This window comes from Agrilus planipennis, unplaced genomic scaffold (assembly GCF_000699045.2).
Source record: "Agrilus planipennis isolate EAB-ADULT unplaced genomic scaffold, Apla_2.0 scaffold5, whole genome shotgun sequence".
In the NCBI taxonomy this organism is placed as follows: Eukaryota; Metazoa; Arthropoda; class Insecta; order Coleoptera; family Buprestidae; genus Agrilus; species Agrilus planipennis.
In genome coordinates, this window is record NW_020442468.1 from 2510434 (window position 1) to 2528029 (window position 17596).

Below are 17596 nucleotides of genomic sequence, written 5' to 3' on the forward strand. Positions count from 1 at the left end.
ATTAGATTACTGTTCGCAAATAGTTAAGGATGTGGGTTGTTCTAGTTTTAGGGAAATGCGAAGTTTAGCTCAGGATAGGAAAGAGTGGAGGTACGTGTCCAACCAGTCTTAGGACTGACGGCCTTATGATGATGATATGAATTAACAAAGATTTAGATTTATCCAATTGGAATTACTCACAAAAATGGTACCTTACAGTTTCTCTCATACTTATAGATCTTTTATCGTCAACCCCGAGTCACTCCATCTTGGTTCTAATGTTACTCCTTAAAATTGTTCATTACCACGAGTATACATATATTTAAGAAACATCCTGTAGAGATACACTGAATTTTTCTAGTGTAGTAGTACAAATAACCTCAAATTAATGAAGAAAAATTGTTGCTGCAGTCACCTCTGTATCTGTAGTGGGCAAAATTAATTAAAAAATTATTTCATTATTACACATCCTGTAAAGTTCTGAAAATGAAAATTACATAAGGATCGAATGAAGTATTTCTGGAACCGTTAGTTCAGACATTCAAAAATACCGAATAATATAGAAACAGGGAGGGAGACTGTGGTAAATTAATAAATAAATAAAATAGGAGACTTACCCCAATTATCATTAACACAATTTTACTGAGCGGACACGTGTTTCGCCCACTTCAAACGTGGACATTATCAGTCTCGCGTTGATAATGCCCATGTTTGAAGTCTGAGTGAGTCTCCCATTTTATTTATTTATGAAACGGCATAATCGTTTTTATAAACATTCCAGGAAATCGAGAAACGCAATGTTTAATAAATGAAGGTAAACACTTTTGTCAGATATCAAAATAAACGCGACTACATGAAAATCCTCTTTCGGGTTGGAAAATGAAATTTAAATGGATCATTAAAATTCATTCGAAAATATTTTTGGAAAACTCAGTATTTGTTCGAAAGCCTGACACTAAAGACAGCTAACAAATCAATAAATACATCGGCCTAACAAACGAAATGTAAAAATATCAAATCAGATGTTGCCGGCAGGCGTCAATATAAAAATGACGCTTTGAATATATTAATTTGTTGAATAAAAAAAAAACAACAGCGGAAATTTGATTTTAGAGATACAATCCATAGCTGGAAGCCATTTACATGAATAGAAGGTAAATGGAATATAATCTGATTCGTGAAATTCTCCATAATCATTCACGTCTATACCGTCTCGTCATCATATTAATTTTAATGTGACTATTATGCCAGAATATTCGATAGTAAAAGAGAATTAGGTTACAAAGATGGATTGAATATGTATGACATGGACACGTATACGTGTAAAAAGATAGCAGGAGTGAAACAGACGAAAAAGAAAAAAGAACAGCACAGGGTTGGATCAGCTTTATTTACTTTTTGTGTTTGGAAACTGGAAGAAGATTGTTAAGAGTGTATGGTTGTTGCACGGCTCTGTATATGTGAGAAACAGGATAAAGATACAATAGAAGTTAATACAGGAACGAACAGATAGAATGATAGAACGTTTAGTAAGAGACATATAGAAGCAGAAACAGGAGTACAGAGAGCTGAGGAAGACCTACATTAGATTGTTGTTTATAGATAGTTGAAAATGTGAAATAATTTGAGTAGAGGTGCGGATGTGCGTGTCGAGTTTTTGGACAAACGATCTACGATGATGATGATGATGATGATGATGAGGATGATGATATCAAAATCTTCACGAAGCAGAGTAGCCTTAAAGTCCCATGTGGATTTACCTATGTGGAACATAATTGAATCCTTAACTTATACTTCGTTTACTTTCTGTAGCGATGTGACCTTCAGTTTGACCGGCGCAAAGTAGAAAAGAACAGCACTAGGCCAGAAAAGGAAAGAGACAACTCTCGGCCGAACTCTTAACCGGTGAAGAGCGTATAATCCGTACAGTANCCGTGCAGTACTGTACGGATTACACGCTTCTCACCGGTTAAGAGTTTGGCCGAGAGTTGTCTCCTTCCTTTTCTGGCCTAGTGCTGTTCTTTTCTACTTTGCGCCGGTCAAACTGAAGGTCACATCGCTACAGAATGTAAACGAAGTATAATAGTTTCGTGATCACTTTGCGTTCACAGAACAAAAAGAAATCGCTATGATTAATTAGTTTACGTATTTGTTGCGGTTTCGTAGCGAAGTGTAAGAAAATTGCGCCCTGTTCGCACATTGGTTCTTAGTTGGTTCCGCTGTTGCAGATTAATCTTTATTAAGGCGCTAATCAAGACGAGGAGCCACGACTTAGAGCGCAATCACGCGGTTTAGTCGGAAATAAAGGCGCTCGTCCAAATGGAAGTGTTAATTGCCCCCTTCTCGCCTGCTTCCAGACCAACAAATGAACGATACGCTAACGAGAAAGACATAAGGAGGGGGTAGTAGCAAGGAACGAGAACGTCTGTTAAAGAGTCCTCCCGTCTCTTCTTATTCTCCTGCTTAATTAAAACTTTGCGCATTCTTATTACACTTCATTATACAGCGGAAATGATTATTATGTGTACTAACGCAGATTTTAGTACCCACCTTTTTAGTTTAACTTTTTTCGCTTTCAGTAATGTCTTGCTTTCAATTAATTTAAATGATCAGTTTGGTACAAAAATTCAGTTGAATATACTTCATCATCGCAAGGTCGTCAGTCCTATGACTGCTAAGACGCACCTCCACTCTTTCTTATCCTGAGTTAATTTTCGCATTGCCCTAAAACTAGAACATCCTTAACTATTTGCGACTACCTCTACTCTTCTTAACTCGTGTTTCTGCCTCTAATATGTCTCTGACATGCCTGAAAAGGTGTCCTACCAATCCATCTTGTCTATTTCTTATTAACTTCCATAGAGTCATCTGTTCTCCTATTCTTTCTAATACCTGTTCATTTCTAACCCTCTCTATCCGCGGTATCCTCATCATTCGCTTGTAAATCTACATTTCGAACGCTTCTGGCCTTTCCTTTTCCGCAGCGCCTAGCGTCCTCCAAATTCCCCAATCTTACGTGTCTTTTAATAGAAAAGTACACCCCAATGCAGCTCAAATACATAAAACTATTTCGCATTACCTCTAAAGAAATGTTGGAAACTGTTACCTCATTTATTTTTTTTATAAAAGCCGAATGCTCTCCCTAAACTAGAACCACCCACATCCTTAACTATTTGCTGAGAAGGTGTCCTACCGACCTATCTCGCCTATTTCGTATTGGCTTCCATAGAGTCCTCTGTTCTCCTATTCTTTCTAATACCTCTTCATTTCCAACCTTCTCGCTACAATATCCTTATCGTTCGCCTGTAAATCCACATTTCGAACGCTTCTAACCTTTCCTTTTCCGCAGCGCCTAGCGTCCTCTAAATTCCCCAACCTTACGTGTCTTTTAATAGAAAAGTACACCCCAATGCAGCTCAAATACATAAAACTATTTCGCATTACCTCCAAAGAAATGTTGGAAACTGTTTCCCCATTTATTATTTTTTTTATAAAAGCTGAATGCTTTTAGAGGGAATCAGGGAATAAGGCTTCAATTTATCACGCATTTCGGGTGGTTCGTCTTCTACAACAAGATGATCGGTCCACAACATAATGACTGGTCTACTCCTTAGGGAGAAGGAACAGTTTTTTGTTTCTACGGAAAAACTCCATACGCTTTCTATTTTAACGGAAACTGTATTAGTGTTTTTCAGATTACTGAAATAAGAACATAAACTCCTTAAGTAATTGTGATTTATGTACAAATGATGTACTTAAGAAAAGTAAGCCTAAATGCCATGTGGTTTTAATAGTACCAATAAATTAGTAACCACAGCAATTGAACAAATATTTCTTTATATTAATAAGTAGTACCTTTAAATGGTTTATAAAAAGTATATTGTAACCACAACTTCTACCACAATATGGTATTATTTAGAGATAAACTTCTTCCCCGAAAATTGTGAAATGCTCAACTATTTTCGGTAATAAAAAATTGATACGTATATTCAGTTTCATTGGGGATTGGGGTGGATGCCTAAAATGGTTATATTGCAGTTTGGAACAGGTATTCCCGACATTTCCTAAAATTGCTATTTCGTCCTGGCGATCGTCCTGTTTAGGCATCATTTTCACGAGTTGCCAGAGCAGAAAATTAGAAGGTAAATTGCCCGGCATATTTATGGTTTACGCTGGAGATAAACAAGCTTTTATCGTTTCACCGCCCAAATGAAATTTTTACACCCACTTACTATCGTATCTCTGCCTGCTGCATTTATTTATAAACCCCATTGTTTAACAAATGCTTTTCAATCGCCAAAATATGTAATATATACATCGCACAAACAAAATAACATTGTGGTAGTTTATAATAAGGCTAAAAGAAAATAATTTTTCCACTAAAAATCATTAGATATTCTGCAAAATATCCGCATAATGTATAAACTTTCCAATGTTTGCAGGTGAATTACAATAACAGTCACATCAAAACAAAACTTTTACTTATTACCTGTAGTAGATATGTAAACCAGTTAATGGTATTGAATACTTTATGTATTTTTTGGATAGTTTGCGAACCATCTACAGATGGAACATAAACAATTCAAAATTTCTAAGACGTTGACCTTGAACCTTGACAGTTTTGAAACCTCCGCAACAGATCAATCGGCTAATTGTACTTTTATTCACATAGGTTTTCCCCTTCTTTGAAAATGATTTACCTACAACTGATAGGCAACCCTGAAAGTTAATATTAAAGGGCATTAATACAGGAGGCAGGTAATGAAGCTCGAGTTCGAGACTACTTTGATCATCCTGTCGGCAAGAAACGTGTAGGGATCTCTATAAACCTTGACCCTCTGCACAATCGTGTGCATAATTAACGTTAGGACGTCCGCTATTCGAAATTGTGCCGCGACAACGAGGGTCATGGAAGGGAGACGTTACGTTCGGGTAAATTTCATTCTCCAACCACCCGCCCCTATACACAGGCACGCATTTGAGACAATATATATATGCATTAGGTATTCAGGTAAGGCAAAAACGTCATCGAACATAGAAATTACCCTTTATTTTGACAGAAACTGCCTTAAACTTACCTACCTCCCTAAATCTTTTCAACAAAGCGTAACAACCACCGTAGCTGTAATGACATTTATATATATGCCTTACTTAAATTGCTAAGGTTACGTATATCTTGTTTGTTGTTGTTTCCCCTTCAATATCTGCCATGCATATTCAGGCTTCCCTTGGGATCTGTCATCCTGTCCTGTCGCCTTATTTTTTGCCAATTCTATTATTCCCACTGTAATCTCCTCCGCCTCTATTTTCTGTTCTTTTTCATTGTACCTCTATTTTTTTCTCGCTTTCATTTTCTCTTCACTTAGTTTTCCATCAACTCTATTCGAAAAATAACCATGTTTGTTTTTTTTCCCTTCTTTCCTTTTTCAGTTTTCAGTTTTATTTCCAGTCTCTTTATTCTTTTCTTTTGTTCCCCTGTTTGCTCATCTAATATCATTTCCTTTACTTCTTCCTTTAGATGTTCTAGTTTTAAAGAAATGTGAAGATTAGCTTAGAACAAGAACATGTGGAGGTGGGTATCCAAACCAGTCTTAAGACTGAGGAACTTATGGCAATGATATACTTCTGTAAGGATAATTCTAATTTTTATGATTTTCCTAGTAGACCATCATAGTATAAGTTTGTCTGTTAGAAAAGAGTATCATTTGAAAGTGAACGTGTTCAATTTTTTTTTGTTCTCGTGAGGGTTGATTAATAAAACGGTTCAGCAATGTGAACTTTTTTAATTCCAGCCGAAATTAGCGCATTTAATCTGAAGTTCGCGTAGACCGTAGAGAATTAGAGGGGTAACGAAAGTGATAATGTTTTTCGGCGTCTATTTCTTCGTCATTTACAATTATGATTCCGCGATAAAACAAGAAAAGTGCACCGTTTCTTTGAGCTTTATTTTCGAATGTTCGTAGCAGGTGCTAAAGAAACAAGGGTTTCATTCAATTTCGTTAGGGGCCTGTTATGGCCCAGCAAGCAAGAGTATGAATGTTAATTGCTACCGTTTATACGTTTCATTGAAGGAGTAAATTGGATTTTCCGCACGTTTTCGGCACTGCCATTTCCCCAGAAATCCCGCGTTTTCCTTTTATTTCTACGTATAAATCCACACAAACATTTGCGAAAAAACTGGGCGCTCTTTCGACCGAAACACAAAAAAAGAAAGGTAAAACGTTCAAACCCAATGAATATTTAAAACGGAACAACAACATTTGTTACGAAATTCCTACAGGCAACTTCGAACAGAACGTAAGGATTTAAAAGGTAACTGCACCAACCTATTATTCAAACATTGTCAAATATAACTAAAATACTGGTATGCAAGGGAAGGAGAAGTAAGGAAAGAGCGAATATAAAGATATGAAACGAAGAATTAGAAGAAGTGGCCGATTTTAGATATCTAGGAAGTCAGATAAGTCAGGATGGAAGAAGTAGTAGGGATATAAAGGAGAGGATAGCGCAGGGTCGTGTCGCCTTTAATAAAAAGAAGTCACTTCTATGCTCGCGAACGGTTAATTTAGAAATTCGAAAAAGGTTGTTAAAGGTGTATGTTTGGAGCACGGCGTTGTACGGGTGCGAAACATGGACAGTGGGAGCGGCGGAAAAGAAAAGGTTAGAAGCGTTCGAAATGTGGTGTTATAGGCGGATGATGAGGATATCGTGGGTAGAAAAGGTTAGAAATGAAGAGGTATTGGAAAGAATAGGAGAACAGAGGACTCTATGGAAGTCAATAAAAAATAGGCGAGATAGGTTGGTAGGACACCTTCTCAGGCATGAAGGTCTNATAAAAGTGAAGTTTACGGCACCCTCTACAAATTAATCAAATCACGACAACACTTACTTTGTTCGTGTTGTCTTTTCCTACCGTAGTCTCATACAAATCCTAAGCAAATCCATCAAACAAAAGTTGCCAGTACTATGAAAGTTTGCTATAGATATATAATGCGGAACCAACTTCAAAGACGGTTTCATAAACATGCGTTTCGCAGAGATTTTAAAAGTACAGTTGCCCGATATTTTCACGGTTTTTGCTTGAAAACGAAACAAATCTTAAACAAACGTCCTCTAAACTTCCTTTTTCCCGCGAACTGTATCACTATTTACCTACTCGTACACAAATGAATCGACAAACGTAAATTGCAAGTAGAAATAGACTATTGCGTTACATGTGTTTATCTCTCGAGGTACGAAATTTATTATGTTTATAAGGAAGTTATAGAAAACTATTTCTAATGTATAAAGTTCTATTTAAAGGTAATATCAAATAAATAAGAGTATAAACCAGAACACTGCGTACATCTTGTGCAATCAGTTGATTGTAAACCTTCATCATCATTATGCGATAAAATGCATGTTTCCAGGACGAGTAGTAGCAAAAATGGAATAGGCAAAGGACGAGCTATAATCGAGGAGCTGCAAACTGTATATAAAAATATGACGTTTGTTCCATAAAGACTTAACGAGCAGTGTTTACTTTACCTTTTGCTACTCCAAAATCTGTCGTTTAGCAGGTTTACAATCTAACCTAACGTAACATAACCTAATTTTCTTCTATTCTAAAAACATCTACCTCGAAAACGAACGGTAGGACAAATATGTCACAGCAATAATTAATTTATTTAGCTACAATACTGAGTAGATAATTAAAACAAAGAACTAATTATTTACTGTTTAATCAGTCAAAATATTAGTAGAATGAAGATTCGGGCTATAGGGACGTGGTTTAAGTGAACTATTCTGTCCAGACGTTTCGTCGGCTACTACGGCTGACATCCTCAGTGCTAGAGCTGCGTTGACGACGTGAACGTAGATTATATCTCGAAGTCTCGACAGCGACTGACCCATATTTACCAACTTCGTTACTAAATTTGAAAACGTTGACAGAGGCGATAATGAACCATTTTGCGAAAGCATATTCAGTTATTGCCTTGTCGGTCAATGGCACAAATATGACAAATATAAATATTTGTATAATTTTGTTGTTTCGAAAGAATGAATTTTTTATATAAGTAACAGGGTGTTATGTGAATAAAATTTAAGATTTTGGATATGCACCACTTTAGTAAATTATCTGCTACCGATGTTTCGTTATTCAGGGATTCTTATTGTCTACAACTAATCTGAAATTACCTACTGTCTATTTCCAATTGCACGTTAACTTCAAAAGTCATAAATATGTCCTATATCATTAAGGTAATAGACAATATGGCAAAGCATACCTTCTTAATTATTTATTATTCCCCCATTCTTATCCTGCAGTTATAGGAATACAGGGGAGAGTTAAAGAAACATTATTTTGCTAGGAGTTTAGAGTGTATCGGGAACTAAAGTGGTCAGAAGTTATACTTCGTTTACTTTCTGTAGCGATGTGACCTTCAGTTTGACCGGCGCAAAGTAGAAAAGAACAGCACTAGGCCAGAAAAGGAAAGAGACAACTCTCGGCCGAACTCTTAACCATACAGTACTACACGGAAAAATTGACCATTTTATTTACTACAATTTCATTGCTCAAATGTGCTGTTATTGGTACCATCTACTACTGAATATCAACGAGATGTTTATTTATATTTGAAGACATATTAAAGACTTTAACGCTTGTTTTCGACTCGCACTACTATTCATGATTGAACAAAACTTTTGGCAGGTACTGTATGAAAAAGTATGTTTAATGAATAGTATAATGAGCTTTTTTTTCCCTATCTACGATTTTGCCACAGCGCATCCAAGACATTGGAAGGGGCACATCGCTAGAGAAAATAAAGAAAGTATAACTAAAGTGGTAGTGACGATGATTAAAACCATTCAATCTTATTGAGATGAGAACAACGTATTCTATTAAATACATATCTTTTAAAACAAGTGTACGTATGTGTAGTAGGTCTTGTTCCTTAGGGAATTTCTGTACTCCCTTATTACATACATACATATATACATACATGTACGTCGACTTAACTTTGGCAAGTAGCCAAGAACTATCACAAATAATAGATGCTGCTATATTCAAGTGACACTTTACAAAGATAGAAGTGCTATAAATTGTGTCATAACTAACAAGAGCCACTTACACGTGAGGGTACAAATATTAAAGTATAAGGGGGTAACTAACTACACATACCTACGATAGTTCTAATTAAATAGCAACAAAATTGTAACGTAAATATTGTATTGCTAAATAATAATAGGTCATTTTTCATGAACGTCTTTTTTTCGTAATCCTCAGTCGTCCTGTAGTGTATCGTCACAGGCATCATAAATTAAAAATGACCCGAAAATCCAATAATAGCTGATTTATGGATGGGGTTGTCGATACTGTCTTGCGAGGATTTAGTAGTGACCTACGTCGGTCTCTCAATACGTGTATATAACGTGGTACAACAAAATCGATTGGTCTCTTCCAATATTCTACGATATATATTTATTAGATAGATACTAAAACTAACCGACATTATTTTCCAAAACCCTTGGTGCTTACCTATTGTAATAAACACCAGCGGAAAAACCGGGAAAATCTGATGGAAAATGCTACACTGTAATAAAAATGTGTTGTAGTAGCAAGAGATATAAGTAACATGAATGTTTGTACAAAATATAGGAGAATAATTCTAATGGGCTCAGGAAAAAAGACTAATAGAAGTGTTTGCCTAGATGTCAGTTAACTTTTTGGCATCATAAGCAACAAAAATACCTAGTGGGCAGGTTAAAACAATGCAGTATCAATTGAAAATGTGAGCAGCAACTGTCCACAAAACTTTTGAACGTCTTGGTGTTGCAGTTTTGTTTTGATAATTTCTTGGTCTTGCACATTTGGCAAGACTATGATTGAGATCATTGACCTACGTATGTCAAAACAATGCTGCATCCATCGAGGATGTGAGCCGCAGCTGTTGACAAAACCTTTCGACGTCTTGATCTTGCAGTTTTGTTTTGATAATCTCTTCGTCTTACCCATTTGGCAAGACTATGATCGGGACCATTGAGCTAGGTACGTCAAAAAAACAATGCAGCATCCATTGAAGATGTGAGTTATAGCTGTCGACAAAACATTTGGATGTCTTGGTCTTGCACATTTAGCAAGATAATGAGCAAGACCATTAAGCTACGCTGCCACGACAAAGACCAAGTCTAAATGAACAACAGCAAGACATTTTACTGGTCTTGGTATTGCGCTTACTCCTCACTAATAACAGTTTATTTCTACCAGTCCATAAATCCAAATAATATTCCTCACATATTTTGACTTCAAATCAATATCAGACATGTTGGAATACAATATTGCTAATTATCAAAATGTCAGTTACAGTTTTTTGTAATTTCGTCTAAAAACGTCTTCGAATTTGCAGCGAATTTTCTTTTAAATTACGACCGATTTTATACATTAAAACCACCCCCATGAGTCACGCAACTCGGTCGCTTTAATTTTAGTCATAATGAGAACTCAAACGGCCGTTCTCATGTTGTTTCATGTAAATGGTGAAATGGAAATTCACTTATCTTAAGGATCAAGAATTCAATCACAATAAAGAAGCGATAAACTACAATGTAAGAGTACGTACTCGTTCGAGCTTTAACTCTGATCGTCGTTATCAAAGTCTAAGCGCATTAATCTTTAACAGCAATCGGCTAAAACATTGTTTATGACCTGATAAATAATGGATGAAACAAATTATTTATTATGGGAATCAAATCAAAATTCCAACTTAATCTTTTTGGTGCTGCCATCAGACAATTAGACCATATTACATAGCATCAATATGTACATGCTTCAAATGCCACCTCAAAGTTTTCAATTTAAATCTCACACTTAAATCTTATGGGATAGAGCCCTTTGTTCAAGAGACAACTGCGAGAAGACATCCTAGATTGAAGGTCAGTCAGGATAAAAAAAAAATGTGCTAAGTACAAGTGTGACTTACAAACTACAGTTCTTACGATTTTGCAAAAGTTGTTAGGCTATCTCATAAGAAAATAATTTTTTCTATAATATTTCATGCTTAATGTTCTGCTTCCATCGATTCTTCTCTTATTATCTTTTTAGTCGATTTATTTTCTGTTATCATTATAAGGTCGTCAGTTCTAAGACTGGTTGAACCTCTACTCTTTCCTATCCTGAGCATCTTCGCATCTTCTACCTCTACTCCTCTTAGCTCTTTAGCTCCTATTTCTACTTTTAATATGTCTCCAACTAATCCATCGTCTATCCACGGTATCATCATCATTTGTCGATCAATAAATTCAAAGAAAACATTTTACCTTTCTTATAAAGTACCAACATTTTGTGCATTCCAATTTAAGTTTAGCCATTGATTTAACGCTAAGTATAGTTCAGTTAATTTGTTGTTACCCTTTGTACCTTCTGTAATAAAACGTAATTTGTTTAATCTACTTTCCTGTTGTGGTAACTATTTATTAATTTGTTTTTTTATCACACTTTAAGTAAGGGTTTTAAACGTTGATTACGTAATAAATAAATAAATTTACAAGCAGATTATTTGATATGGGTTGTTTCATTTTATTGTTTTATTGTATCTTATGTAGAATTAGAAATATTCTTTTTTAAAAAGTTTATTGCTTCTTAAATGGAATTTCAATATTAAATTTGCCTCGCAGAGATAGACATTCCGTAAAAGAATAAAGTCCAAACAGCTTTATTGCATATATGTAGATAGCTATGCTAATTAAAAATACTTTGCTTATGTTTTTGACTACATCATTTTAACTATATCGTTTTTCTCATTGAGTAAATTAGCATGGAAAGTGTAAGAACGTCAAGTACATCAATTGTTTTCTATGAGATTATGACATACTCAGTTTTTGTTAAGGGGTTTTGATGGTGTTTGTTGATCCTGTAATTAATTTTGGTTTACGAACGCAACAAATATGCTCCAGGGGTTTGCAAAACTTGGACTATTTCGTGGTTTAAAATTAACAATCTAGGCACCCCTTTTAACTTATGCAACTATTTTATACCAAGAAGCACAACGATACGATAGGTGGCAAGACTAATAAGACGTCATGTTACTTAAGGCTTTGAGAAGTACATCGATCTCAGAGGGAGCAATATCCCTTCTAAGAGGGATAAGTAATACACGGCGACTACACTAATCCAGAGATTTTCTTCGAAACACTTCTACTTTGATTTTGCACTCTGCTTAAGCTTTCCGGGGATTAATCGGGGATTAAGTTTTCGTAAGGAATTGCCAATTCTGTTCCGTCTTTGAATAGACACAAGTGCTTTGTCGAAAAACATTTCGCACTTTCACCGTTTTGTTTTTTAAATGCATTAGAAACTGAAAACGAATTTATTGTGTTAATGGGATAGACTAAATCAGGGTTGACCTTGGAGGATGCTTAAGAATGAAAACGTTTATTACAACTTTAAAAAAGTAGTAAGGATTTTATTTCTGCAAGTCCATACAATCGCATTTTTTACTTATTATTGTCATTATTAATTGTTGACGTAAACTACTGCGCTTTTTTGCTGGACCAGATGACGAACTTGGATTGGTGAACTAATCTTGACGTGCAGCTCGACCCCGCTATCAGTAGATAATTTTATGTGCTGATCTTCCGGAACTAAGTCGGAAGGATCCGGTACTTTTATGACTCCTCCCGTTTCAGGTGTTTCGGGAAGTGAAGGTTGTTGGGAATCGGATGGGATATCAGATTCTGGACCTTCAAGTTCGGGAGTGGCAGGAACTTCAACTTCTGGGGTGGCAGGAACTTCAAGTTCTGGGGTAGTAGGGACTTCAAGCTCAGGGGTATCAGGAACTTCAAGTTCTGGTGTTGCTGGAACCTCAGGTTCTGGATTAGCTGGTGTTTCAGCGTCTGGTGCAGATGGATTTTCGTTTCCAGGGATATTGGGTACAACTGGGCCGGCACCTACTGATGGGCCTTCGATTGACTGATTTATATCAATTAATGAAGCTAGATGGGGCGGAACGTCAATAAACAGCTTTACTTTTATTCCATTTTCTGTTTCAAGAACAAGTGGTTTAAGTCCGATGGGTTTTTCTTCAGGAACAGATATAGGTTCTACTGGAATTGGTTCTGGTCTAGGAATTATAGGTCGTTGTGGTTCATCTTCTGATAGATCAGGGTTAGAATTTGTGGGTTCTTCTGGAATTGGAATTGGTTGTGGCTTAGGAATTATAGGTCTCTGTGGTTCATCTTCTGATTGATCTGGGTTAGAGACAATAGGCTCTTCTGGCTTTTCTGGTTCGGGAACTGTAGGCGTTTGTAATTCATCTTCTATAGGTTCTGGTTGTGGTACAGGTAAATAAACAGGCCTCTGCGGTAAAGCACTTTCTGGTACGGTAATCGATTCATGGGCTTCGATAATATGTTGAAATTCTGGAGGAACATTAACATGAAGCCTTACATGAACTCCATTTATTGTTCTGAATACAATTGGGAAGACGGAGGATGATCCACCTCCAGACGGGACATACGGCACATCTGGGATTGATGGCGACGATGGTCCATCTCCAGACGGAACAGACGGCACGTTTGGTATTGATGGTGGTTGTTCAATTGGCAATTCTTCCTCTACAGGCAGTTCAACTGGAATTTCAGGCTCTGACGGATCAACTTCAGGGGTTTCAGGGGTAAGATCGCTTTCAATAGGCGTTGAAGGATCAGCAGGTAGCAGTGGAACTGTCGGTGCTTGTTCAGAATTTTCTTCGTTATCGTCGGTCGCTGGCTGTAGATCAGGTGGTAACGCTAGGAGCAACTTAATTTTAACACCATTAGATGTTTTCAAATGTACGGCATGTGAAGCTTGAAAATCATCGTCGGAATCTTCTGGCGCTGCAGGAACTAGTGCATCTCCTGACACGGCCAGTTGGAATCGTTTATCATTTTGAACAAACGAGTCCTGTTGTTCGGCATCTAGAACACGAAATTTAAGCAAGTGCAAGAACAATTATTGAAAACCAATTTGCATACTTACTGATAAAGCTCAACAGGACGGAAAGTAATAAAAAGGTCTTGTGCCACATTTTGCTTCTGCCTTTATAGAAAAAGCAATGTTTACATGGCATTATATTCAATGTTATATACCGCGCAGTAAACTTTTACTATCTATAGATAGCGATTGGCAGATTGTTTGTTCATTGGTCAAATGGAGAAGCATGCGTGTATGTATTTATAAAAACAGATTACACTGGCGTGATATTTCTTTTCATTTATTGGCGGATATGCTTGTTCCTACCATTCCTTCGAAAATGATAAGATTCTTCTGTTAATAATCGTTTTAAACGTTATTAAGAGTTAACCCTGATTCCGATAAAAAGCCAGTCTTTAAAAATAAAACAAAAAAATGTAATCTATTGATAGATTTAGGTCTACTAAAGCCGTCGTAAAGCCATAAGTTTTTTACAGCCAATAAAGTGACAATCACTAAATAATATCTAAAGATTAATTATTACTTGAATNCTTTAAATGGTTTATAAAAAGTATATTGTAACCACAACTTCTACCACAATATGGTATTATTTAGAGATAAACTTCTTCCCCGAAAATTGTGAAATGCTCAACTATTTTCGGTAATAAAAAATTGATACGTATATTCAGTTTCATTGGGGATTGGGGTGGATGCCTAAAATGGTTATATTGCAGTTTGGAACAGGTATTCCCGACATTTCCTAAAATTGCTATTTCGTCCTGGCGATCGTCCTGTTTAGGCATCATTTTCACGAGTTGCCAGAGCAGAAAATTAGAAGGTAAATTGCCCGGCATATTTATGGTTTACGCTGGAGATAAACAAGCTTTTATCGTTTCACCGCCCAAATGAAATTTTTACACCCACTTACTATCGTATCTCTGCCTGCTGCATTTATTTATAAACCCCATTGTTTAACAAATGCTTTTCAATCGCCAAAATATGTAATATATACATCGCACAAACAAAATAACATTGTGGTAGTTTATAATAAGGCTAAAAGAAAATAATTTTTCCACTAAAAATCATTAGATATTCTGCAAAATATCCGCATAATGTATAAACTTTCCAATGTTTGCAGATGAATTACAATAACAGTCACATCAAAACAAAACTTTTACTTATTACCTGTAGTAGATATGTAAACCAGTTAATGGTATTGAATACTTTATGTATTTTTTGGATAGTTTGCGAACCATCTACAGATGGAACATAAACAATTCAAAATTTCTAAGACGTTGACCTTGAACCTTGACAGTTTTGAAACCTCCGCAACAGATCAATCGGCTAATTGTACTTTTATTCACATAGGTTTTCCCCTTCTTTGAAAATGATTTACCTACAACTGATAGGCAACCCTGAAAGTTAATATTAAAGGGCATTAATACAGGAGGCAGGTAATGAAGCTCGAGTTCGAGACTACTTTGATCATCCTGTCGGCAAGAAACGTGTAGGGATCTCTATAAACCTTGACCCTCTGCACAATCGTGTGCATAATTAACGTTAGGACGTCCGCTATTCGAAATTGTGCCGCGACAACGAGGGTCATGGAAGGGAGACGTTACGTTCGGGTAAATTTCATTCTCCAACCACCCGCCCCTATACACAGGCACGCATTTGAGACAATATATATATGCATTAGGTATTCAGGTAAGGCAAAAACGTCATCGAACATAGAAATTACCCTTTATTTTGACAGAAACTGCCTTAAACTTACCTACCTCCCTAAATCTTTTCAACAAAGCGTAACAACCACCGTAGCTGTAATGACATTTATATATATGCCTTACTTAAATTGCTAAGGTTACGTATATCTTGTTTGTTGTTGTTTCCCCTTCAATATCTGCCATGCATATTCAGGCTTCCCTTGGGATCTGTCATCCTGTCCTGTCGCCTTATTTTTTGCCAATTCTATTATTCCCACTGTAATCTCCTCCGCCTCTATTTTCTGTTCTTTTTCATTGTACCTCTATTTTTTTCTCGCTTTCATTTTCTCTTCACTTAGTTTTCCATCAACTCTATTCGAAAAATAACCATGTTTGTTTTTTTTCCCTTCTTTCCTTTTTCAGTTTTCAGTTTTATTTCCAGTCTCTTTATTCTTTTCTTTTGTTCCCCTGTTTGCTCATCTAATATCATTTCCTTTACTTCTTCCTTTAGATGTTCTAGTTTTAAAGAAATGTGAAGATTAGCTTAGAACAAGAACATGTGGAGGTGGGTATCCAAACCAGTCTTAAGACTGAGGAACTTATGGCAATGATATACTTCTGTAAGGATAATTCTAATTTTTATGATTTTCCTAGTAGACCATCATAGTATAAGTTTGTCTGTTAGAAAAGAGTATCATTTGAAAGTGAACGTGTTCAATTTTTTTTTGTTCTCGTGAGGGTTGATTAATAAAACGGTTCAGCAATGTGAACTTTTTTAATTCCAGCCGAAATTAGCGCATTTAATCTGAAGTTCGCGTAGACCGTAGAGAATTAGAGGGGTAACGAAAGTGATAATGTTTTTCGGCGTCTATTTCTTCGTCATTTACAATTATGATTCCGCGATAAAACAAGAAAAGTGCACCGTTTCTTTGAGCTTTATTTTCGAATGTTCGTAGCAGGTGCTAAAGAAACAAGGGTTTCATTCAATTTCGTTAGGGGCCTGTTATGGCCCAGCAAGCAAGAGTATGAATGTTAATTGCTACCGTTTATACGTTTCATTGAAGGAGTAAATTGGATTTTCCGCACGTTTTCGGCACTGCCATTTCCCCAGAAATCCCGCGTTTTCCTTTTATTTCTACGTATAAATCCACACAAACATTTGCGAAAAAACTGGGCGCTCTTTCGACCGAAACACAAAAAAAGAAAGGTAAAACGTTCAAACCCAATGAATATTTAAAACGGAACAACAACATTTGTTACGAAATTCCTACAGGCAACTTCGAACAGAACGTAAGGATTTAAAAGGTAACTGCACCAACCTATTATTCAAACATTGTCAAATATAACTAAAATACTGGTATGCAAGGGAAGGAGAAGTAAGGAAAGAGCGAATATAAAGATATGAAACGAAGAATTAGAAGAAGTGGCCGATTTTAGATATCTAGGAAGTCAGATAAGTCAGGATGGAAGAAGTAGTAGGGATATAAAGGAGAGGATAGCGCAGGGTCGTGTCGCCTTTAATAAAAAGAAGTCACTTCTATGCTCGCAAACGGTTAATTTAGAAATTCGAAAAAGATTGTTAAAGGTGTATGTTTGGAGCGCGGCGTTGTACGAGTATGAAACATGGACAGTGGGCGCAGCGGAAAAGAAAAGGTTAGAAGCGTTCGAAATGTGGTGTTATAGGCGAATGATGAGGATACCGTGGGTAGAAAAGATTAGAAATGTAGAGGTATTAGAAAGAATAGGAGAATAGAGGACTCTAAGGAAGTCAATAAAAAATAGGCGAGATAGGTTGGTAGGACATCTTCTCAGGCATGAAGGTCTAGTCAGAGACATATAGGAGGCAGAAGCAGGAGTTAGGAGGGGTAGAGGTAGACCTAGGTTAGATTACTGTTCGCAAATAGTTAAGGATGTGGGTTGTTCTAGTTTTAGGGAAATGCGAAGTTTAGCTCAGGATAGGAAAGAGTGGAGGTACGTGTCCAAC

The 17596-nt window shown here is 36.4% G+C and overlaps 2 protein-coding genes across 6 annotated transcripts in view; both read right to left on the bottom strand.

The window, feature by feature from the left end:
- The window catches only part of LOC108735721 (cubilin), a 230979-nt gene that overhangs the window by 34081 nt on the left and 179302 nt on the right, over positions 1 to 17596 (bottom strand). The window lies entirely within an intron of this gene.
- LOC112906696 (protein PELPK1-like) lies at positions 12402 to 14244 on the bottom strand. The gene is made up of 2 exons (XM_025981341.1): positions 13976 to 14244; positions 12402 to 13914 (listed from the first exon to the last, which is right to left on the bottom strand). Exons 1-2 carry the CDS (start codon positions 14064 to 14066, stop codon positions 12473 to 12475), a joined length of 1533 nt encoding a protein of 510 aa, XP_025837126.1. The 5' UTR covers positions 14067 to 14244; the 3' UTR covers positions 12402 to 12472.

Coding starts and splice junctions, on each gene's coding strand:
- LOC112906696 (XM_025981341.1), bottom strand. CDS start 14,066: ATGCCATGTAAACATTGCTTTTTCTATAAAGGCAGAAGCAAAATGTGG. Junction 13,915..13,975: donor CGTCCTGTTGAGCTTTATCA/GTAAGTATGCAA, acceptor TTCGTGTTCTAG/ATGCCGAACAACAGGACTCG.